The sequence below is a fragment of the Benincasa hispida genome, chromosome 9 (genome assembly GCF_027475165.1).
Source record: "Benincasa hispida cultivar pf3 chromosome 9, pf3_genome.v1.1, whole genome shotgun sequence".
In the NCBI taxonomy this organism is placed as follows: domain Eukaryota; kingdom Viridiplantae; phylum Streptophyta; class Magnoliopsida; order Cucurbitales; family Cucurbitaceae; genus Benincasa; species Benincasa hispida.
The window spans coordinates 51,786,534-51,812,153 of NC_143486.1; the positions used below are offsets into that span (position 1 = coordinate 51,786,534).

Below are 25,620 nucleotides of genomic sequence, written 5' to 3' on the forward strand. Positions count from 1 at the left end.
CTAATATTTAGTGGGTAACTACCACTAATTTTATGATTTATAAATATGGTTTCAAACACATTTAAAACGATTGTTTAAATTATAATTCAATTTTTAAATCTACCACCAAACACATATATGAAACATGAAATATAATTTTGTTTTCATTGAATCTCTTAGGGCCTCTTTGGTAGAGAATTTAAAATCAGAAATTTGAAAACAAATGATTAAATAAAAACAAAGTTGTATTTCATGTTTTCAAATATATGTTTGATAGCAAAATTCAGAAATTGAATTCTAATCTAAACAATTGTAAACTAGTTGTAATTATGCACAAAATACTAGTTGATAATAAATTATTGTTAGTTTATTTATGAACATGTTTTATGTTAAAAAAATGGTATAATTATTATTTTGTAGTATATATAATTTATAGGGAAATTTGAAATTTTGATTCCTATGGTTTATAGCTATGAAACACAGATAATTTATGTGAGGCAAAGAATCCATATCAGACACGTATCGAATACCGATACTTCCAGATACTTCCCATATACGTGTCTGACACACGATTTGATGTATCTATTTCTACTCGTACCTTTTTTTTAAAGAAAAAAGAAAAGCAACTCATCTAATCTTTCCCAATCTAAAACTAGACAACCTATTTAAAAAGCTCACTACTCGAGTCTAAAACTAAAAGGAAAAAAATAAATAAAAGATTAAACCCTAGAATCATCTAATCTTCATCTTCACATTTGATTCCCCGCAAAGTCCACCAAAATATAAACTATTTAGATATCTTCAATAATTTAATGAAAAAGTTCGTTTATCTTCATAATTCTCCCTCTAATCTTCTTCTTCTTTTTTGTAATATGAGTCACTCTTCTATTGCATTTTATTAACTATTGTACTTCAACATCTTAGATGTTGTTTTTTTTTATTGTATTTAAGTGTTTGTATTTAATTTTGTGTTATTGTTATTAAATTGTATGCTAAATTTATCTATATCATAGATTTTTTTATGAAAAAGAAAATGTATTTTTCAATGTATCAGTATCCTCGTTATTTAGAAATATATATATTAAAAAAATATATAAAAAAATGACGTATCTTTAGATGTATCCGTATCTTAGTTTTTTTAGAAATTGACGAATCGTCGTATCCGATCATATCCGTATCTGTATCTGTGCTTCATAGGTTTATAGTAAGATAAAATTTAAGACTTATGGTTTATAATTAGAATTGACCCTCAGTTTGATAAAAGCATCATAATAAACCTTGGTAGGGTTATTTAAGATAATTTAACAAACCATAGGAACTAAATTCTAAATTTTAAAATCATATGGACTAATTTTTAACTTTATCCAAACCATAGAAACCAAACATGAAATTTAACCTAATTTAATTTATAATATATTACATAATACATATGTTAATTTTAAAAATAAATTAAATTGGGTTTGTAACATGACATACTATATGTTTCTAAATATTTTTATCTTTATTTTCATAATTCTGCATTTAAATATTAAAATTCGAATTCTGGATACAAGTAAAATATAAATATGCTGTTTTCAAAATTTGCATTGTTTGGATCACAAAATCCGAAAATAGTTTTCAAAAACAGAATTAGGTTGTCTGCCAGACCTATATTCGTTGGGTTTAGTAAATCTAAAAACATAAAGCAGAATCTGGATTGCAAAAGAAACATATCTTATTTTTTATATTTTTGCTTTTAGATTTCCTACCAGACAAACCCTTACTTTCCTCATGTGGAACTATAGTTATGGATTTACATAAGAAAACTAACTTAATTAGAATGTAAATTTCTCTTAGTCCTAAACAAGTTCGAATTAACTCTAATTAACCTGATTATTAGTAGACATCCTAGACTTATTTGAGTCAAGTTTGCTGTATTTTAGATTTATCTTTTCGAGTTTTTTTTTTCCTAACATTTGACTCAAATCAATTCCACCATGACACCAACCATAAACATAAATGATGAAACAATATGAACATGTATTTTACTAAGTTAGAAATACCACACATTTTAACACTACAAGAAATTAGATCTTTGATGTCGGTTGAAATAAATAGGCACGAATGTACAATGTCAGTTGTGAAAAAAGAAAAAAACTGGATTTTTAATGTCGATTTTAAATTGACATTATAGATCCAGTTTAATGAAGCTACAATGTCGATTTAAAACCGATATTCTAGATGACCTCACTTTTTTTAATTCCAAACAATTTTTAAATCTTCATTTTTTCCCTCCCTCCCCATTTTTGTTTTCCTTCTCAAATTTTAGTAGAAAAGGAAAAATAACAAACTCCAAACCCTAATTATTTTTTCTTCCATCTCTCTCCCACTTCTCCTTCCCCTCTCATTCTCTCCATCCTTCGCCACTCAAGTTTTCTCCTATTGTTTAGCACGTCACCGGTCGGTTCACCGTTCAGCGCCACCAACTCCACTCAGTAGTACAACTCCACCCTTAGTCTGTTCAGCATAGTTTCGACAAACTTCCAACGTTGTTCCAGCCATAGATTTTCCGCTCAATTGGATTTACAGCGTTGTTCCATCCACGATCTCGTCGTTCCAACTCACGATTTCACTCTAGCCATGGTCTTGTTGTTTTAGTTACAATCTCGCGATCATTTAGTGGATTGTTTAGATCTGAATAGATTTAGCTAGATTGTTCAAATATGTGTTGAAACTCTTAAATCTACCCTCATTTTTTTTTTATTCAAGTAATTTGTTTGCTTCAAAGGTAGAATTTTCTCTCTCCCTCTCCCTCTACCTCCCTAGATTCGCATGAGCTCCTTTAACTAAAGAGCTTTTGATTTTGGTATCTCAAAAACCCTAGGTTAATTTCCATTTTCTCTTCTTTTTTTTTTTTTTCCTTTGATTGAATCAGATTCATTCATTGCTCCACGTTACATTCTTTGATTCCCCCTCCCCCTTTCATTTCTCTCAGATCTCTACTTTGAATGATGTCAAAGAAGAGAAGAGTGGAACAGTGTCGGTTTATTTAAATGTGTATTGACTTAAAAGTCAATCAATGGTTATGCTTATTGGCTTGGTCTTGGGGTTTACCAATCCGGTGTGCAATGCTAGAAAACTTATGACATTTTTTCCCTCATGTATTTTTGTTCTTCCCTTTGGGATGTTAACAAAGATGATGAGGATTTGAGTTTCTTGTAAATGTTTCTTTCCATATGGACCAAGGGTTTTTTTTTTTTAACCTTGATTCTCCATTTGGTTTTTTCTTCAGAGCTAAGGTTGAATTTGTTCTGCTTTTGGTTGAAATTTGTGATACTTGAGAAATTGGAGGAATATAGAGGGGTTTTTATGGCTGTGTTGTGAAGTTTTCTGGTTTTAGTTGTGTATGAATCTCTGTGAAAGATGATGATGTAATTCCAACTTGATTTGGTTGAGATTTTAATGAATGGTGCGTTGAAAATTTTTAAGTTCATGCTTTTTTTTTTTTTTTTTTTTTTTTTTTTGCTTCTAATTGTTTGTTTATATGATTTTATGTTGACCTTAGTTATATAGTTTGTGTTTGACCTTTTTAAGAGTTTTTTTATTGATGACTTCGGTAGTCAATAATGTTTTTCTGTGATTAAAATTTAAAAGAAATCTCTTGTCCATCTGTGATTACCTCGAGTTTGTCATACGCTCATCTGTGCTACAATTTTCAAGTGCTGAAGCATGGAAAGTGCATCAAATTTCTGATCCAAGAAGTGTAGATTCTCTCCCTTTCTTTTATGCTAACCACAAATGAGTTTAATAAATTAGCCTGTTTAATGTCTTGAACTTTTTGGTGTAATAATTTTGTTACATGAATTTAAGTTAAGGGACACTGTCTTGTTTTAATATCATATAAATGATACCTTCATGGAGTTTTACAATTTACTGTGTTGTGGCGAAAGAATCTCTCAGTAAGCAGATATCTATAGCTTTTTTTAAAAAAATGAAAGCCGATTTTAAAAAAAGATATGGAGACAGTAAAGCCGATACTACTATTGCGAAAAGTCAGGATTTTGGGTAAATTCAAACAAAAAAAAATGTTTTGATTGCATTTGTGTGTATTTGCCATAGTGTGGTATCAAGAGGCATATTCTTGCTCATATTTTGCAGGCCAATTATGAAAGAACGCATGAAGTATATCATTGAGCATGTGTAAGAGATCGAAAAGTTGATAAAAGTGAAGGTTCAAGTATTAGAAGTTAAGAGCATAATTTTGAAGAATCTTGACAAGATAAAAATAACATAGGTTTGATACATTGTGGATTTGTTTGAATTTGCATCTCCCTAATTGTTGCCAGATGATGTTAATCATTATCATCTTTTTCTATAAAATTTGTGGTTTGGTGATCACTTCGAGTTGGCCTAGTTGATAGAGAGTCGTAAAGTCAAGTTTAAAATGCATGTTTGCTGCACACCTTTAATCATTAAAATAATTTGCTAATAACTAGCTAATGTGCATGTGAAATTTATATACTTCTTGGTGATTCTTCTTGTAGTGGATGATCTATGAATCAAATATCGTTGAAAGTTTGAACAAATTTTGATTATGTATTGCGGTTATGAGCTACCTACAATTTTGGGAAACTAGGCAACCAACCGTAGGAATCAGAGTTGAGAAATATTAGAACTCAGATGGAGGATTTTCTTGAGTGAAATAGGCTTGTTTTGCTTGTGCTGCTTGTACTTAACATTTGGAAGAATTTCAACATGAATGTTTATAATTTCATAATATGGAAGTGAGTGACTTGCCTCATTATATGTAGAAAAAATGAAGCTTTATTGTTGAGACCTATAATTCATGTGAATTTGATAGGTGCTGACATTGAAAGATTTTCACATTTGACTGGCTAGGTATATTATAGGCATCCTTCCTCTTCTTAGTGAAAATTTTGTGCTCAAAGTATCTTCTCTTTTGCACATAATCTATTCATTAGTCATTGTCATTAAATTATTGAATGAGCTTCAACAATTGGACTTATTTTATAAAGTATTTGAACTAAACTTATTGGTTTTGAAACATTAGGGGCCTTCATAACCATTATTTACTTCAAGAAGGTAAACCATCAGGATATGAAATCTATCTTTGGTTAGTTATATTTGATTTTAATGCTTCAAAAAAAAGTTTCAGCGGGTTAATTGTAGGAGTATATCAACATGCAGCAGAAGTAACAAGGATCAATAAACATTCTAACTCATTAATTTTGGCTATAAATAAAGCATGCTCATACAATAATAAGAGGGTTTCAAGACATACCTGCAAATCTTCTCCAAATCTTTTTGTGAACTCAAGGTATTCTCTACTATTCTCTTGGAGCTTTAGATTGAGTTGTGGGACTCAAAATAAGTTTGAATGAAAGGAATTTGAAGAAGAAGCTCACTGCAGAAACTTGAAGTACTCGTTCTTCAACCTCACAAGTTTTCAATAAAACTTCAGCAAGTTCACACAGTTTGCATGTTCGATTCTCAGCTCAATCTTTTCTATTTATTGCAAGACTATCATGCAAAGAAGAAGGCTGCATGAAAAGCACCTCATGCTTGGAAAATTGAATCAAGAATCAAGTGGGACTTGTGTGAGCTTCTTGGTCGAAAAAGTGGAGATTTCCCACTTTTTTCATTTTGTGTTTTCCAATCTTTTTCCAATTTCAAAATGATTTCCAAAATAAATTTTGATTTCAAAATTGAAAATTTTATTAATTTTACAAAATTAATTCATTAATTAATTTTTCAATAAAATTAATAATAATTAATTAATTAAACAATTTAATTAATTCTAATTAATTTAATATCAAATATTAAATTAATTTTACACAAATTTCACCATTATAAATCTCTATTCATAAATTTAATATTTAAATCATATTAATTAATTCTCCAATTCCGTTTAATTCCAAAATTAAACGCGTAATTATAACACATATAATTACTAATTTTCTATTCTAATTTGAACGTTTCAAATTAACTTATCAACTACTCCAAAGCTAATCCATTTACGAGCTAAGGGCCTCGTGGACCTACAGATCATGGACTCCAACGATCCGAGTTTAATTGGTTAAATTCTTTACACCGAATTAACCCTCATCCGTTAACTATTGGGTCACTTAACTAAAGGTCATAGTTGCACTCCCTTTACTATAGATATATTATGTCCACTCGATATAACCATGATTAGTAGGTTAATCCTTCATAGGTTGTTCGTAATAACAACTAGGTCAAATGTCTGTTTTACCCCAAGATTACCTTTTTTCCTTAAGTCCCACTAATTCTCTAATGAATAATTGGTTTGTGATTCGATCAACAAATCGAGTCCCTCGAACCATTGAGAGGGTGGGGTCCCTTGTTCAAGACTTGGGGGTTAGCACTTAAGGGAACAACCTCTCTACTATCTCGAATTCCATCTTGTACCCTATGTCCCCAGCTATCTATCCGTTTTTACCACTGAAATGGAGGTTTATTGAGTCGACGCTGTTGAGTCAACCCTCACCTATGCAAATCTAAGGATAATCCCGAATAAACAGGAGTTCATAGTTAACTCAGGATTAAGGTCAAGTTATCTAGGTCATCACTTTGAAATAGTTAGTCTTAAATAGAACAACATTATAAAGTAAGAGTGATTGATTTCGTGGTTTGATCTTGTACAGACCAATTGCACAAGACGCCCCCCACTCCTCATGTCATAACATGTACGAATTAAGATTACTTCGTCTGTAGCACTTTACAACTCCTTGTAACAACTACAGAGTGGGTCACATCCAATAGTGTTATCAGAATAAGGCACCCAACCTTATTCATATACTATAGATCATTGTGACTATTTACTCGAACCTGGTCTACTTTTATGTCTTCACATAAAGTTCAAATACTCATGTAATAGTCATGGATCTTTTAATTTATTGGATTTATTTCTAAAACGAAATAAGCAATTCATATATTCAATAACAACTTATTGAATTTTTAGAATAAGTTGTATTGTTTACAAACCACAAGTTTTAGGACATAAAACCCAATATTAATGACTCTAAATTTCTTTTTGAACTAGCTTAAAGTCCTTTAGATTTGTCTCTAATGCTTGGAAGCTTGTATTCGTAGTTTCGAAATAGATTCGGAATCATATGAACACTTTTCAGCAAGAGCCCAAGCCTCTGTTAGTGAGTCTTAGGTTGAAGGACTCCATTTAAAGCTATCTGAATTAATTTAGATGTGGTGAATTAGCTTTTACTCTTGGATACGCTTTGTTTGTAGTTTAGGCTTGATTCGAAGTTTTCGGATTGGAGTTCATAGTCGTTGTAGGTAAGATTACTCATTTTGAACACTATTCGAGTTTTCGATTAAGGTTTTAAAATAAGCTCTAACCTTGGAACTTGAATTTATTATTTTAGGAGTGTCTTAATGAAGTGTATGATGATGATGGACAAGAGCCTTGAATTCGATCAAGTTGATAGAGAAAGATAGTGGTCAGTATTTCCATTCCCTTCCTAATATGCATGTGTTGCAATTCATGAATTGTTCAACAATCTTAGAATTAGTTAGTGGTTTACTTGTTTTGAAATTTTTTCCCTTTAATTTCTTAATAGGGACAATCAAATTTTGTTGAATGGAGTCCTATTTTACCTAGTAGCGAATTTAACTACGAAAGGTCGAAACCTATCTCTACGAAGGACAGATGGAGTGGTTATTATATTTCTACTACACGCAGGTCCAGTAGAGTTTCTTTATTATTGGCTTCACAGAGCTATCCACCATCATTATCTCTATTCTCGCTACCATTCTAGTCACCACTCATCTATTGAATTTACAGAGCCACTCACTTGTAAGTCATTATTCCTTCTCTTAAAGTTAGCTTTTGTAATTCATTAATTTATGTTCCAAATGTCTTGGGTTGATGATTTCTTCTGGATTGGAAATAATGTGGCAGTTGTCCTTTCTTTTGACATGAAAAATTTGACTATTTTGTAATTTGTTGTTTGAAGGTTTATAATTGTATTAAAGTGTAGAACATGTTAGATGGATTTATTATGAACATGCTAGATATGTTCACTAAGAAGAATAAATACCATCGACCCTACCCTTGTGAGCTTACTATAGTGTGAATATGGTTAGTTCGGGTCTTTGTAAATGTTGGTTCTTAATTATTTCTTTTCATTTGAACCCAGAGAGAGAGATTGTTATACGCATGTTTGACTCATTACTCAATTTACTTGAGATTCATTATTACTTATTTGGAGTTATGTCAATGCTAATGATTGCACTGAACTATACCACTTCAACAAAAAAAATCTATTTTCCATGTCATGCTATTACCCTCACATGATTAGGATATGTGATATATATAAGCATTATGTTTCAAGGGCATGCAACTTGTTCGTAAGTATTAAACTCTCATTCAAGCACAATTTTAAGGATGGATGTACCTACTACTGCAAAATCTTTATCTGAATCTAATGTTATAGCATCTTCATTGAAGGATCCTATTGATGTACCTAATGCTGCAAAAGCTTAATCTGATTTTGATGTTATAGCATCATATGGAAGTGCCAAACAGTTGACTGATCATTCTAAAATTTTGGCAACGGAAGAATCAATCTCTGAGTTCATTACTCAAGTTTTCAAGTCTTGTCAAGTTAACTATAGCTTAATCTGTGAATTTTTTCTCTCTACTTTTTTTCTCTTTAGTAATAATTGTACATAGAATGTATTACTTTAGTTGTTTTGTTTGAAAGAATTCAACCTATAACTTTGGTATGACTAGATTCAATTGCGTGATTATTTTAGTTTTGTTCTGTTTTTGTTGGGTGTATCTATATGACCTTTCAAAGTAGATAATTAGATTTTATTTTGTGCATGTACAGGTAAAAGGGAAATATTATTATTTCTAACTAAAAAGATATTATTGGTTTGCATGTGCGTAAGGAAAAAAAATATTTTTTATTTTTTCAATAACAAAACGATGACATACATTTGATATCCGACAATTAATAACAAACAACATGTGAAAAACTAACATTGAAGATAATTTCAATGTCGTTGAAAACCGACATTGAAAATAGTATTTAATGTTGATTGAAACTGACATGAAAGATAACTAGCATTGAAATCTTGGTCATCTAAGACAATCGACATTAAAAACCTTTTTTAACACAATCTTCGATGTAGGTTTTCAACCGACTGTATCCCTTTAATGTTAGTTTTAAACCGATATTAAAGTCCAATTTTATAGTAGTGTAACTTACTAAAATAGACGTTGTCTATCATAAATATAACTATCAATGTGATGTGGCATATAGCTAATAATATTTTGACACCTACTTACAAAATGAGTAGCTGCTATCAAAAATGATTTCATTAAAATCACTAATATACTATGCCCACCAAAACATTTTACTTTTATATTCACGTATAACATCTCTTTATTTGTCAAATATTTCAGTTACACTATAAATTTCGAGATTAATTAATTTTAGGATAGGTTAAGAAGTAGAATAACTAAATTTAGAACACTCTAAATATGTATGAACTAAAATAGAAAGGAGAACTAAATTAATAGATGACCCAAAGAATAAATAATATATGGAATTATCAAATGATAATTGAATATTATGGGAAGGAATACGTAGAAAGTAGAAACTAGAGACTTTTTCCATTTTTGCCCTTTGACCAATATGCCACGTGTCAAGCAAAAAATCAATTGCCCAAGTGTAAGCTTACGACATAACTGTAATTTTCATGTGTAGGTTCCTCAATTAGATGAGTCGGCTAGGTTGGCCACTGGGTGTTTGCCATGTGTCCATGGAATTTCTCCTAACTACGTAATTGGGATTTGAAGCCAAGTCTTATCAACAGACGATTTGGGAAGTTGGGATGTGATAGCGATATCACAAATATTTTACATTCTTAGCTTACTTTCCCATTTTCTCAAGTTTTGAAAAATACAAACCGATTATTTGGGATCCAATATGAGATGGTATATCATCACATCCTATATTATCTTAGTGTTTAGAGGTCATTATTCTATCTCACCGATTTTAATTGTTTGTGGGCCCATTTTCGGAATGTGTTTTGTATCTATTATTTTCTTTTCGTGTATCGTATATCATCTCAATGCTTGAATATACTCGATCATCGATTAGAACTCTTCAGACATCAGAACTTCCCACATTTTATATCATCTCAACGTCCCAAACAGCCTAAAATAACTATAACTTTCATTACTTTCATTATATATATATATATATATATTAGCTCAACAAGTGTAGAAGGGAAAGACATATCCAAACGTCAACTTTTGAGAAGACAATTAACATTTTATCAGTCGAATTGACATATCAATTTTAAGAAAATTTATTTTTGTCATAGGTGGTATTGGTAAAGTATGGCTAAAGACATGGATTTTGGTCTAACCACCACTAACTACTTTTGGTGGTTATACCAAAGTAAGCTACTATAGCTAAAGTAGTTATATTAAGGTGAATCTAGATGTCTAATAGCAAGATATAGATGTGACATTCCAAGTATAGGGATATATAAAAAATTTGACACTACTACAATGTGATAAAGACCTATTTGAAAAAAAGATTTAAAATGTCGATAAATACTTGATGATTTCTTAAGAAATGTTGGTGGCTCATTGATAAGAATTTCAAAATCAGGAGGGTTTGATTTTAGTATTATTTATTGGATAACTTTTTAAATTTTTCTAAAGAAAAACTTGGATAAAGCACACTATTATTAGGTCAAAATAGTATCTTGTTTAGAACATGTGTTGGATTTGAAACAATTCCATTTGAGTGAAGTATTTGAATGGCACCTTTTAGATTACTCTATGGATAATATTTCTTCAATACATTCTTTAAAATATACTTGTGAGCAACCATTTCCTTATTAGACCTTATTTTCATAACAAAGTTTTCCAAATTTATAAGAGTTACTTGTAAGAATTGTATTTTCTAAAAGAAGTTCTAAGAAACTCTTTAACTTCTCCTTATTATCATTATTATTTTTAATTATCCTTAATTGTTTAAAATATAAATATAAATTAAACCAAATATTAAAAGTTAAACATTATAAAATACTCCTAACCTAAGTTTTCATGAAAGTGCAATAGTTCGTGAACTTTATTATGTAATTATTTAGTCTTGTATTTTTTTTATTTTGTAATAAATTAGTGCATAATTTGTGTGTAATAATTTAGTTCTTCTACTGAAAATTTTGTAACAAGTTAGTTAATATCTTAAAAAATATTGTTAAAATTTAATGAAATTTTTTACCTATGTAAATGGATAAACTAACTATTAATATATTGATAAACTATAAATATGGAGTCATTACATAATAAAAATTGATACTTAATTTTAATGAATTTTTTCATAATATAGATTGAAATTAATTATAATAATTGTAAAGTATAGAAACTAAACTATTATGTATTAAAATTAAGAGATTAAATTGTTACAAAAGAAGGTTTTGAGATTAAAGTGCTATTTTTAACGGAAATGATAACAACTTTAGGTTAAAATATCATTTTTGGCCCTCATAGTTTGAAGTTTGTTCAACTTTAATTTTTGTACTTTCAATTGTCTAATTTTAGTTATTGTATTTTTAATAAATCTTAAATTTAGTCCATCAAACTTAAATTTTACCGAAATTTGTTAAATAATATAATAATTTTCATGAAAAGAAATACAATATGTGAATACATTTTCAAAATTTATAGTAAAAATGTTAATAGATATATTTTTTAAATAATCAACACAATAAACTAGCCATTGAGATTGAATTTAAAATTTATAAAGTTTAGAACCAAAATATTATTTTCTGCTAAATTTTAATTTGAAATCTTAAAAATAAATAATAATAATAATAATAAATCCATCATTCAAAGAAGATGGGATACAAAGCAAAATGGACAAAGGTTTGACCATTAAAATAATTTTTTTTTTTTAAAAAAAAAACAAAACTTAAGAAAAACACAAACACACACACGCTCTTTGTATTTGCAAGATAAAGGATGAAGCTATTATTTATTCTCTCTCTTCCAATTATGAAGCAATAAACAAACAATTCCCAAAATTAAAAATTGGGTCTCTCTCTCATCTCCATATCCTTGATGTTGATTTATTTTTACATATTGAATATCAATCAAGAAACAAAGAAAGAAGAAGAAGAATGGAAGAGAGAGTTAGTTGTGTTTTGGATTAGGTCTCCACGTTGCCATTTCAAATTGGGCGGGCCACTCTGAGCTTCCCCTCTCTTCAACAATGGTGTGTGGCCAACCGCCATTCCCTCTCTTTGCTTTAAATATCTGTCTTTGAGGGCCACTCTGCCCGACACACCCTTCAATCTTGCTAGTTGGATTTGGTGGCCAACCATTTACCTTCTTCCCAAAAAACCAATTGAAATTATACTTTCTTTTGTTTTCTTTCTTTCCCTTATCCCCCCTTTTGAAAACCCCATGTGGGGTTTTGTTTATATCTCTGTATTTTGAATCTTGCAGGAGTATCTGGGTTGGTCTTTAATGGGGGTTTGGAATTACTGATTATGACACAGCAAGATTCGCGGTTCAACTGTTGTAAGAAAGAAAAAAAAAGAAGCGGTTGATTATTGATTCTCTCGTCTTCTTCTTCTTCTCTTTTTGGGGATTTTTTATTTTGCTTTTTTGAAGTTAGGCGAACGCCTTTCGCGTATTTCTAAACCGTTTGTTTGTTGATTTCATTTGGGCTTCTCTGTTTTTTCCTTTTTCTTGAGTTTCTGGTGACCCTCCACGACCCAACATCAACTTCCTGTCTTCTTTTTTTCCAACCGTTTTTGTTGCCTTCTTCTTGCTCTTTATGCCTTTATATACGCTCTGTTTCCAATTCTTTGTTCTTGTGAGATACCCTTTTAAGGCTTCTTTCTGAATTTGCAGTTTTGGGCCTGCACGATAGGTGTTTGATGTTTTGCCTCACTGAATACCTTGTAGTTTGGACATGAGACTTTCATGAATTTGGATTGCTTGCTTTTGTCCCAAAGTGGGTTCCGTTTCTCTTTTAATCATTACGGGCAAATTTTGTGTGATTTTTGTTATCTTCGTGCTTGGACTGGCCCTTTAGTTTTAGTTATCCTTTCATGAGAACCACCCCTTGTTCTTTGCTCATATTTCCAACTTTCTCCATGTCCGTGTAGTTTGTTGTTTTGTTAAGGAGCGTGATTGGTTTTAGTTAGACAAGGCCGTTTTGCGATGATTCATTCTGGTTTCTTCCTTTCGGGACCATCGTTTAATTCTGATGTTACTACGTCTTTCATATCAATTCCGGTCTCTGGAGAAGATGGTGCTAGAGCTGATGAGATCAGCAACCATACGTCTGATTCCATCCCCCCTTCTTTTTGGGTTAGAATGGCGATGAAAATATCTAGAGCTAGATGGTTCATTTTCTTGAGAAGAATTTTCCACTACCAAAACGGATCGAGATCTGATCTTGGGCCGAATCCTTTCAATTCGGGTTTGTGGATGGCGATGGAGCTTGTAGCTCTGTTGTTTCAGCTAATTATCTCAGCGTTTACTCTTGCCATTTCACAAGCTGAGAGGCCAGTTTGGCCTATGAGATTGTGGATAGGTGGTTATGATCTTGGCTGTGTTCTTAGCTTATTGCTTCTCTATGGCCGCCATCGGTATCATTATCTAACACAGGGAGATGGTAACAGTCTTTCAGATATCGAACACGAACAACAGAGGAGCAATGAATCATCTAGGTAATCTTCGACATGTTAGTTTCCTCTGAATTGTTTTCATAACCATGAAATATGTAGGACTTTTAGTCATTTCCTTGAAAAGCCAGTGAGTTTGAGTTTAGAATGGACAAAGAAGCTTAGGGTCAATCATGTTCTAATATACTTTTTCCAAAGCGTCCGGGTTAAAAGTTCCTGCAGTTTATGAGTCTTTACTTAACTCAGAAACTGAGTTGAAGAATGGAAGGTTTTCAAGTGACCCACAGGATTAAAAGTCCTAAAATAAGTCAAGGCAGACTGGGGAGCTTAATTAAAAGTAAAACCCAATATTTTATTAGGTTGCTATGTCTTCAATATTCAAGAAGTTTGCATATGCAAAATTTTATCTCTAATCTGACTACTTTAATTCAGGTACTCACATTTGATGAACAAATGCCGCACGTCTCTCGATCTTTTCTTTGCCATATGGTTTGTAATGGGCAATCTTTGGGTCTTCGATTCTCGCTTAGCCTCGTTCCAAAGAGCTCCCAAGCTACATCTACTATGCAGCTTCCTGCTAGTTTGGAATGCCATCTGCTACTCTTTCCCATTTATTCTATTTCTGCTGCTATGTTGCTGTGTGCCATTGACTAGTAGCCTTATAGGATACAACATTAACATGGGATCAACCGAAAAAGGAGCATTAGACGATCAAATTTCCCAGCTACCTTGCTGGAGATACAAAGCGGTTGAAACCAACATCAACCCCGGAAGTCAACCCGATAATAGCAATACAGGACTTCCAAAAGAGGATCCAGTAAGTAATATTTCTTTTTCTGGTTTAGGAAAGACTTCAGAAGAAAACTCAAAAAGAATGATCGGGAATTAAAATACTTTCATTTGGCTTTGATTTTTCAGGAATGTTGCATTTGCCTTGCCAAGTATATAGACAAGGAAGAAGTGAGACAGTTGCCTTGTTCCCATGTGTTTCATCTCAAGTGTGTAGATAAGTGGCTTGCTATTACATCTTCATGCCCTCTTTGTAAGCAACAACTTCAAAGTTAAGAGAGCCAAGAAAGCAGAAGCAGTTCAAGTGCTTCTTTGGGTTTTTTCTTTTCTTTTTCCCTTCCAAATGGAAATTTTCTCATTTTCACTGTTTTTGTGATTTAGTCATTAGATTAGAGTCTCCCATGGTTACTTGAGTGAGTTTTAGTGCTCACCAGTTACCTAAATATACTGAAATATTGAAGGTTACACATAACAGGAAAATGATGCCTTATTTGTAGATATTGTGAGAACTATAGTATTTGCCCAATGAATACAAACCAAGTGTGCTTTTTCCCTCTTTATGCCTCTAGAACTTATTGTTACTATCGAACTGGCTGCCCGTCCCTATCCCCATCCCCATCTACGTCCTCGACATGATTAGCTGTGTAAAGTTTGTTTGGAAAAATCGTGTATGAGAAAGGAAGAAAACTCGAACAATCGGGCATGTTTGAAGCCTCTCCTACCCTCAGTTTCATTCTTTGATTAAAGTTTGAGCAATCAACTAGTTGAAACATCAAATGAGAATGTTGTGTGAAAATGATATGTTATCTTGAGTAGGCACTCTCCCCCTCTCCCACCTTTCAAAACACGGATTTATTAACTATGTTTGACAAGCAATCAATATCTCAATATAAAAAAGATTTTTCTTAGTATGATTGGAAATTTGAATCACAAATCTCAAGATTGTTAATATATACTATATGTTAGTTGAGCTATATTAGTGTTCATTTTAACTAAAAAAGATTCTCTCAATAGCAAATGATTTTTTATTATTCAAATCATTGTAGTTAAATTTGTAGTAATTACAATATTAAACTCTACCAACTTATAGTTATGACTTGTTAAAGACAATAGTTGAAAGCATTTTTTCTAAAAGTCTCAAAATTTGTCCTTGTTTAATTAGGTAAAACTTCATAGACTACAAACCAAATGTGTGTTAAGATAAATTAGCAAACTTTTATATATATATATATATATACACATATATATATTATGAATTTATCTAGCACCTAGTTTGGCCTCATTTTCCTTAACCTTGCAAGAGTATCTATGTGTAGGGACTAGTTTGGTATTGAAACACAATTTTTTTGTAGGATGTTTGGTTTGGTAATAATTTTTCTGAATCATTTCTTCATTTTAAAATAGACAGGATTAGTCCCTCAATTTTCAGGTTTTCTATTTGGTTTCTAAACTTTCAATTTTGTATCTAATAGATCTCTAATACATATGAATTTAAAAAGAAAAATAATTAATTGATCCTTTCTATAGAAATTTGAATTGTATGACTTATCAAACCTTAAATATTCAATTTTGTGTCTAATAGATAAGTAAAAATTTAAAAATATAGGTCGATAAAATATTAGATATAAAATTTAAAATCCAAAGATTTATTGGATACAATATTAAAAGCTTAAAACTTACTGGACACTTTTAAAAGTTAAGAGATCTTATAACAAGCTTGAAAGTTCATGAGTCTATCAAATACTCTCAAAAGTTTAGATACCAAATGAATACAGATTTGAAATTTCATGACCAAACTTATAATTTAACTTTAAAAATATTTCAATTTGTAAACGTAATTTGGAAGTCATCAACCGTTTTTTCAAATTCAAAAGGACTAAATCAACTTTAATTTTTTAATGTTTAAAATAATATGCGATTTAAGCTTATAATGGTAGTATTGATACTCATCTAATCCATAAATCATACAATTGTTTTTTTTAGAGAAAAAACCAACCAATCAAAGAGTTGAAAATTAAGTCACATAAATGTCGAAACTCAATATAAAAAAAAATTATTTGAACCTATATATTTTTTTTAAATATATAGTAAGAAAAATTAACTCTCACAAAAATTATCTAATATCAACATCATTTGTTTTTTTAGTATACTTAGAGGTGGAAATTTGAAGCACAAATTTCCCACTTCTTAATACATTTATATGTCAGTTAAGTTAGGTTTATTTTGATAACACTACTCCCATCTAACCTTAAATATTTTTTAAAAAGAAAAAAAAGTCAACTAATTAATTGTATTTTATTTGTATATTTATTTTTTTTACATAAAGTAGAAATTTAAGTCTCCTACCTTAAATAATGGAGTAGATGTCAATTACGGTTGACTTATGCTTAAGTTGATACATTTATATTTAAACTTAAAATTTAATTTCATAAAATTAAATCTCTAAGATTAAAATTTAACTACCAAAAAGGATGTTGGTCTTCACCATGTATTATTAATATATGTAAATGTAGTTTCCAAAAATAGTAAAAGAAAAACTAAAAATCTCTTATTTAGTACAACTTGGAGTTTGGAGTTTGGAGGTTAAAATTGTAATTTAAACATTAGAGAAAAAAAATTGGTATTGATTTTTTAATGATGAAAAAAGCAGTTGAAGGAGGAGGAGGAATTGCGGTTTGACAGTTGAAGGAAACGGTCGATTGTTGAGCTTTGCTTGCTTTCTTAACAAAAACCTGCAACAAAGTTAGGCCAATCCAATCCAATTCAATCCAATCCTTGACGCCATCTTCCTCAAAAACTCTGATTCACTTTCAATCAAAGTTACCCACTTCTCCTTCCTTTTCTCCGGTTGATCTTCAGTCCCCATCTCTCTGTTTTCACCTTCCTCTCCTTTTCCTCCACCATTTCCGAAACCTCCCATTTCCTTCTATTTACACTTCCATGTCCCCTTTTCCCTCTTTCTTTCCCCTTTTCCCCATTGCCTTTGAGGCTTATTCAAGTTTCCCCTCAAAACCCAACTGCCTGATCCTCGTGGGTGGGTCTCTCTGTCTTTTTTTTTTCCTTCTATTTTTTCTGATGTTTTTTCGGGTGATGAACTGATGATTTTTTATGTTAAGAGATTTCTTTTCAGGTTTTTTCTGGACTGTGACGGTTGATAAGTTCGGGTGCTGAAGCTTGGAGTAAGTGTTCTGATTTTGTGCACGGTTGGTGTTTGATGTTTTGCCTAGCTGAGTGGTCATATGGTTGGGGCTTGGAGTTTTCATGATTCCGAATACCGAATTTGTTGTTTGTTTTGTTTCAATCACTGTGGGAGAAAGTTCGGTGGTTTTGACTGTCATGATTGTCAAGTTGGTTCTTGAATTTCCATGAGAACACTCTGTTTTCTATGATTGCTGAGTTGTTCTTTTGTGTTGTACCAGATAAGGGAAGGTTGTTTTCGATGATAAATTCTGGTTATTTTGTTTCGGGGCCATCGTGTAACTGTGGTGGCACTGCTTCCTTTATCTCGAATTCATTGGTGGAAGAAGATGGTGCGGGTGAGGATGTAAGAGACGATAATTCTGTTGCTCTCCCTGCATCTTTCTGGGTTAGGATAGCGATGAGAGTGTCTAGAGCCAGGTGGTTCATTTTCTTACGAAGGGTATTTCACTACCAGAATGGATCAAGATCAGATCTCGGATCTGATCCTTTCAATTCTAGTTCGTGGATGGCTATGGAGCTGGTAGCTATGGTGTTTCAGCTGGCCATCACAGTGTTTTTTCTTGCCATTTCAGAGACTGAGAAGCCAGTTTGGCCTATGAGACTGTGGATAGTCGGTTATGATCTTGGCTGCATTCTTAGTTTGTTGCTTCTCTACGGGCGATATTGGCATCTTTATTTAATGCGTGGAGAGCATGTCGGCCTTCCTGACACCGAGCAGCGGAGGAGCAGTCGAGCATCAAGGTATTTCTTAACATTCTACTTTCCCTATATTAGAGTTGTTAAAGCAGCTAACGGGGATAAATAATGTCTATTCTCCTTTTTGGATCATTAATTCTGGGAAAAGGTCTGTCTAGACTTTACTTGGCAATAGGCAATAGGCAATACTCAAAACTCAAAACTCAATGGAAGAAGGTTTAAAATCATGAATCTAGTATAAGAAATTAGTACTTTAGAACATGCCATCATCAAGTCGTAGACACAGCAGACATGGGAAGTTAGCTGAAAGTACAACAGAAAAATGCTGCTTGTGTTGCTTTGTCTGGAAAATTTGGAACCGACTCATTTAGAATGTGGATGCAAATTTTGCAATTCTATCTACAACTTCTGTTCAATACGTTGTGCAGGAGCTTACATCTGATGAACAAATGCCGGTCATCTCTTGAACTTTTCTTTGCAATATGGTTCGTAATGGGTAATGTTTGGATTGTCGATTCTCGCTTCAGTTCTTTCCAAAGAGCTCCCAAGCTTCATCTGCTATGCGTCTTCCTGTTAGTTTGGAATGCCATCTGCTACTCCTTTCCATTCATTCTTTTTCTGCTGCTATGTTGCTGTGTGCCATTGGTTAGTAGCCTTCTAGGATATAATATTAACATGGCGTCAACTGACAAAGGAGCATCGGATGATCAAATATCCCAGCTACCGTGCTGGAGATATAACACGGTCTCAATGGAAGCTGATAGTAATAAAGGACTTCGAAAAGAGGATCCAGTAAGTAAATCAATACGCTTATAATGATGGATCAAACACTTTTATCTTCAAAAGAAAGTAGATTTCATAGCTGTTTCGTCCCAAAATTTTTGTGCTTATTTTATTTTAATCTCTTTAACTACCATATATTCTATTTTACTTACTAAACTTCGGTTTAAAAATTATAAGTACGTCTTCTTCTACCTGATCAATAATATCTACATGCACGATTATTTGAAGTCATGTGTAGTAGGTTAAGTTCCTTTTTCTGAGTTTGTTTTCCTCCACTGTTTTTCTAGGAATGTTGCATTTGCCTTGTCAAGTACAAAGATGAAGAAGAAGTAAGACAGTTACCTTGTTCCCATTTGTTCCATCTCAAGTGTGTGGATAAGTGGCTTTCAATTACATCTTCCTGCCCTCTCTGTAAACAGCAACTTCAGAGATAGATAGATAGAAAAAAAAAAAAAAAAAAAAAAGAAAGAGAGAAAAAGAAAGAAGAAGCAGTTCAAAATCTTTACTATTTGGCCCCAACAAAAATTCTTCCATTTTCACATGGTTACTTGAATGAGTTCACTGCCAAATGCTGAGAGTAAAATTCAAAAGTTACAAATAGAAGGAAAATGATGCCTCCTAAGTTTGCCTTAAAAGGAAAGATATATATATATATATATATATATATATATTGTTGAAACTAAGGGACTTAGGTGATTGTTTATAGTCCTGGGGTATGATAGTAATTTACCTTACCCTAATTTTTTTTTCTTTTTTTGTATCAAGGTTGGATGGAGCCTATAAATAAGAATCCTTGTGTATTTTTCATATTATGTTAAAAATAATAAAATGGAGATTTTCTATCGTGGTTTTTTCTCCCCGTTCTAGGGTTTTTCACGTACACCTTGTGTCTCCTCTTTCTCTCTCTATTTCTCTCTTTTAACATGGTATTAGATAATGATGATGAAACCCTAGTTGCCATTGGCGAAAACCAACCGGTGCAAGATAACCTTGGTGCTACACCAATACTGCTTCCGCCACAGCCGTCGATGGAGCCTCTGATCGCCGCCACCATTGTCGACGCTGCTGTTGCCGATAGCGCCACAACCGTTTAGATCGCCATTGAGTGGTATCTTCGGTCGCTGCAAATACATCTGTAACAGTAGCCCTTGACCGCCAGCACTGTCGTTGCCGCCTCTGGTCTTGTCACCACTGCCTTTGGTCCCGCAGCCGCTAGCGCTTCATCCAGCCACTAGAATCTGAAGTCGGTGCTACTAGATCTTCCATGCATCATCGAGGCAAGTCTGTAACCGGGAGTGATGTGTCGTCAACCTCCTATAACAGCTTGCTATCGCATGGGTTCTCCCATTCGTCGCCGCAGAGATATGAACATCACGGGTCCATGGGTCTTTCTCCGGTAATGGGTCAACAACAATTAGCTGATTTTCAGGAAAATTTTCAACAACAAATCGCCGCTCTTTGGGCAGCCCTAGGTGCTTCCATAACCACAAACTTAAATTCAAGTGTATTGAATTCAGACATTCCTTGTGATTTACCAATGTATTTAGAGAATCCGGTAACCTCTTTCCCTGCTTTAACTACTGCAAATTATTTGTCTAGTTCTATGGGAAATTCCACAGGCTTAATTGCAGGAGAAAAGTTAAACGACCAGAATTATTTCTCCTGGTCTCAGTCTATTAAAATGACCCTTAAAGGGCATCACAAGTTCGATTATTTGACTAGCGAGATACCCAAACCTAGACTTGGGGATCCTCGAGAGCGCATTTGGAAAGAAGAGGTCTCCTTGCTACGATCACTACTGATTAATAGTATGAAGCCCAAGATAGGGAAACCATTGTTATATGTTGCCATCGCTCGAGATATCTGGGATGTTGTTCAGAAATTATATTAAAAAAGGCAAAATACAACTCGTCTTTACACTCTACGCAAACAAGTTCAAGAGTGCAAACAAGGGACGATGGATGTCACTTCATACTTTAATAAACTGTCCCTAATCTGGTTGAAGATGGACTTATGTCGCGAAATTATTTAGGACTGTTCGTGTGGAGCTGTCTAGTATTCCAAAATTGTGGAAATAGATAGGGTATATGATTTCCTAGTTGGTTTGAAATCCAAATTTGATGCAGTGTGAGGTCATATACCGGGACAGAAACCTATACCTTCTCTCATGGAAGTGTGTTCTGAGGTTTGCCTTGAGAAAGACAGATCCAGTGCTATGAACATCACTACTGTGTCACCTACTGATTCAGTTACGTTTAGAGCAAAATTATCTGGTAATGATGGTGACAAGCACAATGGGAAACAGACTCCAGTGTGTGAACATTGCAAAAAACCATGGCATACAAAGGAACAGTGCTGAAAATTACATGGTAGACCATCGAATGGTAGAAGATGCCCTCCGAATGATAAGTCCAATCTCGGCCATGCACTTGTAAGTCAATTTGCGAATGCTTCCCAGTCACAACCTCAGGTGAATTGTCAAAGTGACTCTGTTGTCCCTTCTCTTGGGGCAATTGCACAATTAGGTACATCACAACCCTTAAGTCTCCTAAGTATAAATGACAATAAACCATGGATACTTGATTCAAGGGCTACATATCATTTAACTGGGTCATTTGATAATTTCTTATCATATCTTCCTTGTGCTAGTAATGAAAAGATCAAAATTGCAAATGGGTCTTTTGCTCCTATTGCAGGCAAGGGTCATATTTCTTTTTTCCATGGTTTGACTTTACAGAATGTGTTGCATGTACCTCAACTATCTTACAATTTTTTTTATCTATTAGTAAGATAACCTGAGATCTAAATTGTCAAGTTTCCTTCTCATCGAATAATGTTTTCTTTCAGGACTTGAGCTCGGGGAAGACAATTGGCACTGTCTGGCACAATAGGGGACTCTACTTCCTTGATGATGATGCTTGTTCTAGGAACAACTATAGGACTAATTTGTTGTCTTCGTATTTTTCAACTTCAGAAAAAGATTGTATGTTGTGGCATTTTCACCTTGGTCATCCAAATTTCAATATATGAAATCTTTATTTCCTCATTTCTTTCATAAAGTTGATGCTTCTTCTCTTTCTTATGATGTGTGCATTCGTGCAAAACAACATAGGGTCACATTTCCCTCTCAACCTTACAAACCTTCTTAGCCATTTAATCTTATTCATAGTGATGCTTAAGGTCCATATAGTGTTACCACCTCTTCGGGAAAATGTTAGTTTCTGACATTTATCGATGATGCCCCAACAACAAAGGAACGAGCATTTTAGGGGACTAGCCCGCTTCCCATTACTCGACGAGGGAAATTCCTCTCACTAGGTTCGAGTCATACCCATCTTACGTGGGTCTTTCTTCTCACTGACAAATCAAAGGTTTCATTGATATTTAAAAAATTTTACACTACTATTGAGACATAGTTCAATACTAAAATTACTATTTTTCGAAGTGATAATGGTCGTGAATTTCTCAATAATACTCTTTGTGAATTTTTGTCTTCCAAAGACATTGTTCACCAAAGTTTGTGTGCCTATACACCTCAACAGAATAAAATGGTTGAAAGGAAAAAATGTCATCTCCTCGAGGTTGCCTGGCCTCTCATGCCATCTACCACTCTTTCATCTTATTTGTTGGGAGATGCAGTTCTTACTACAACTCATCTTATTAACCGAATGCTTTCTTGTGTTCTCCAACTCCAAACCCCTCTAGAATCCCTCAAGGAGTCATACTCGACCACATGACTCATTCTTGATGTTCCTCTCCAGTTTTTTGGGTGTTCCGTCTTTGTCCATAGTCGTGGTCCTAACCAAACTAAGTTTACCACTCGTGCTTAGAAATGTGTCTTCCTTGGATATTCTTTTCACCGGCGAGGTTATAAATGCTTCCATTCTTCTTCCCAGAAATACTTTATCTCTATGGATGTCACATTCCTTGAGGATAAACCCTTCTTCCCTGTTAGTCATCCTCAGTGGGAGAGTACTAGTGAAGAGATTAACTGGTCAACATCCTCAGTCCCTATTGATCTTTCTGGGCCTATCTTGAGTTCCCATGACACTGTTCTACCTACTAAACACATCCCTTGACTAACATACTACAGGAAGAATCTCAGAAAGAAAATTGTGTCCTCTACTATTTCACCGACTCCAGTCCATGAATTTGAACCAACACAAGCTCAAGGTACTACTAAGTGTGTCCTTACTAATAATAATGATTTGCGTGTTGAGGATGATATTGTGGATGTAACTGAGAATGATAGGACTGATGTGTTAGTTCCAGAAAATAACAGGGTGGCAGATAGTGATGGGAATACATCGAAACACAAGAGAGTGAAATTCTACCTCAGCCTAAAATGTGTGATCAGAATCCTATTGCAGGTGGGAAAGTAGATAAGAAGTCAGACAAACCTGGGGATTATGATGCTTCTCTTGACATGCTAATTTCCTTAAGAAAGGGCACCGAGTCTTGCACTAAGCATCCTATGTATAGTCTTCTATCTTACAGTAATTTGTCTTCTAAATTCAGGACTTTCACTACCAGTCTTGACATAACAACAATACCATAAAACATACATGTGACTATGGAGATTCCAGAGTGGAAGACTGCTGTTATGGAAGAAATAAGAGCTCTTGAAAAGAATAATACGTAGAACCTTGTTACTCTTCCAAAAGGACATAAGATAGTTGAGTGCAAGTGGGTGTTCACTCTGAAGTATAAATCTGATGGTACTCTAAAAGGTACAAGGCTAGACTTGTAGTGAAAGGGTTTACTCAGACCTATGGTGTAGACTATTCAGAAACATTCTCTCAAGTAGTAAAGTTAAACATGATTCAGGTTCTTCTCTCTGTTGCAGTAAATAAATATTGACCTCTCTACCAACTTGATGTGAAAAATGCTTTTCTAAATGGTGAATTAGAAGAAGAGGTGTATATGAGCTCTTCTCCAGGTTTTGAAGCTCAATTTGATCATCAGGTGTGCAAATTCAGGAAGTCTTTGTATGGTTTGAAACAGTCTCCAAGAACTTGATTTGACAAGTTTACTACCTTTTTTAAGTCCCAAGGGTTCACCTTGGGACACTTTGATCATACGTTGTTCACAAAAAGGCCAGTGTCTGGAATTGTTGTCCTAATCGTATATGTGGATGATATTGTCTTGTCAGGAAATGATATTGTTGAGATCACCAGACTGAAAAAGAAAATGGCAGACGAGTTTGAAATTAAAGACCTCAAGAATCTAAAGTATTTACTTGGAATAGAAGTAGCCAGATCAAGGGGAGGGATCTCTGTCTCACAACGAAAATACACTCTTGACCTTTTAAAAGAAATAGGCATGACTGGATGTAGACCTGCTGACATTCCTATAAAATTCAATGTGAAACTGAGAGATTCTGTTAACAAAGTTCCTGTTTATAATGAGAGGCATCAATGTCTAGTGGGAAAACTAATTTACTAATCACACTGGACTAGACATTTCCTATGTTATCAGCTAGTTAATCAGTTTATGCAGGCATCTTATGAAAAACATATGGAAGTTGTGAATCAAATTCTAAGATATTTGAAAAGCACTCCTGGTAAAGGTCTAATGTTCAGAAAAATTGACAGGAAATGCATTGGGACCTATACCAACTCTGACTAGGCAGGATCAGTTATTGACAGAAAGTCTACCTCAGGATATTGTACCTTTGTGTGGGGTAACCTGGTCACTTGGAGATGTAAGAAGTAAAATGTTATTGCTAGAAACAGTGTTGAGGTTAAATACATAGTTATGAGTTTGGGCATCTGTGAAGAAATATAGTTGAAGAAAGTACTATCTGATCTTCATCAAGATGGTGTCTTATTAATGAAACTCTATTGTGATAATAAAATGGCTATAAGCATAACCAATAATCCAATACAACATGATCATACGAAACATGTGGAGATTGATAGACACTTTATAAAAGAGAAACGGGACAATGACAGTATCTGTATTTCGTATATTCCATCAAATCAACAGGTTCCTGATGTTCTCACTAAAGCGTTACTCAGGCAAAATTTTGACTCATGTATTAGTGATTGACATATACATCCCAACTTGAGGGGGGAGTGTTGAAATTAAGGGACTTAGGTGATTGTTTATATTCCCGGGGGTATGATTCTTTCCTTGTTTGTATTAAGGCTTGTTGGAGCCTATATAACAACCCTTGTATATCTTTCAAATTATGTTAAAAATAATAAAATAGAGACTTTCTATGTGATTTTTTCTCCCTGTTCTAGGGTTTTCCACGTAAACCCTGTGTCTCCTTTTTCTCTCTTTCTCTCTTTTAACATATATGTATATATATTTGTACTTGATTTTTGAATTCATAGCATGTTCTTCCTAAAGCCATAAGAATAAAATTTGCTACCTCCACTTTAAGTAGTGAGAAATTTCTTGGACTGGGTCTACAAGCTTGTGTGTATGTAAATTATTTGTTTGTTTTAGCGACGTGTAGAA

At 33.3% G+C, this 25,620-nt stretch overlaps 2 protein-coding genes across 4 annotated transcripts; both read left to right on the forward strand.

Moving 5' to 3' along the window:
- Positions 1 to 11,886: 11,886 nt before the first annotated feature.
- Positions 11,887 to 15,032, forward strand: LOC120086519 (E3 ubiquitin-protein ligase At4g11680-like). Its single transcript, XM_039043217.2, has 3 exons — positions 11,887 to 13,728; positions 14,116 to 14,500; positions 14,602 to 15,032. Exons 1-3 carry the CDS (start codon positions 13,217 to 13,219, stop codon positions 14,746 to 14,748), a joined length of 1,044 nt encoding a protein of 347 aa, XP_038899145.1. The 5' UTR covers positions 11,887 to 13,216; the 3' UTR covers positions 14,749 to 15,032.
- Positions 15,033 to 16,948: 1,916 nt separating this feature from the next.
- Positions 16,949 to 19,994, forward strand: LOC120085372 (E3 ubiquitin-protein ligase At4g11680-like). Of its 3 annotated transcripts, none has more exons than XM_039041322.2 (5): positions 16,949 to 17,506; positions 17,603 to 17,651; positions 17,892 to 18,414; positions 18,798 to 19,161; positions 19,440 to 19,994. In XM_039041322.2, the coding sequence occupies exons 3-5, from the start codon at positions 17,912 to 17,914 to the stop codon at positions 19,584 to 19,586; spliced, it is 1,014 nt and encodes a 337-aa protein (XP_038897250.1). In that variant the 5' UTR covers positions 16,949 to 17,506; positions 17,603 to 17,651; positions 17,892 to 17,911; the 3' UTR covers positions 19,587 to 19,994. The 3 variants fall into 3 exon arrangements, with proteins under 3 accessions (XP_038897250.1, XP_038897247.1, XP_038897251.1); XM_039041323.2 differs by having other exon boundaries at positions 17,128 to 17,506; positions 17,589 to 17,651; XM_039041319.2 differs by having other exon boundaries at positions 17,121 to 17,506; positions 17,603 to 18,414.
- Positions 19,995 to 25,620: the final 5,626 nt, after the last annotated feature.

Coding starts and splice junctions, on each gene's coding strand:
- LOC120086519 (XM_039043217.2), top strand. CDS start 13,217: ATGATTCATTCTGGTTTCTTCCTTTCGGGACCATCGTTTAATTCTGAT. Junction 13,729..14,115: donor AGGAGCAATGAATCATCTAG/GTAATCTTCGAC, acceptor ACTTTAATTCAG/GTACTCACATTTGATGAACA. Junction 14,501..14,601: donor GACTTCCAAAAGAGGATCCA/GTAAGTAATATT, acceptor TTGATTTTTCAG/GAATGTTGCATTTGCCTTGC.
- LOC120085372 (XM_039041319.2), top strand. CDS start 17,858: ATGATTGCTGAGTTGTTCTTTTGTGTTGTACCAGATAAGGGAAGGTTG. Junction 18,415..18,797: donor AGGAGCAGTCGAGCATCAAG/GTATTTCTTAAC, acceptor TACGTTGTGCAG/GAGCTTACATCTGATGAACA. Junction 19,162..19,439: donor GACTTCGAAAAGAGGATCCA/GTAAGTAAATCA, acceptor CTGTTTTTCTAG/GAATGTTGCATTTGCCTTGT.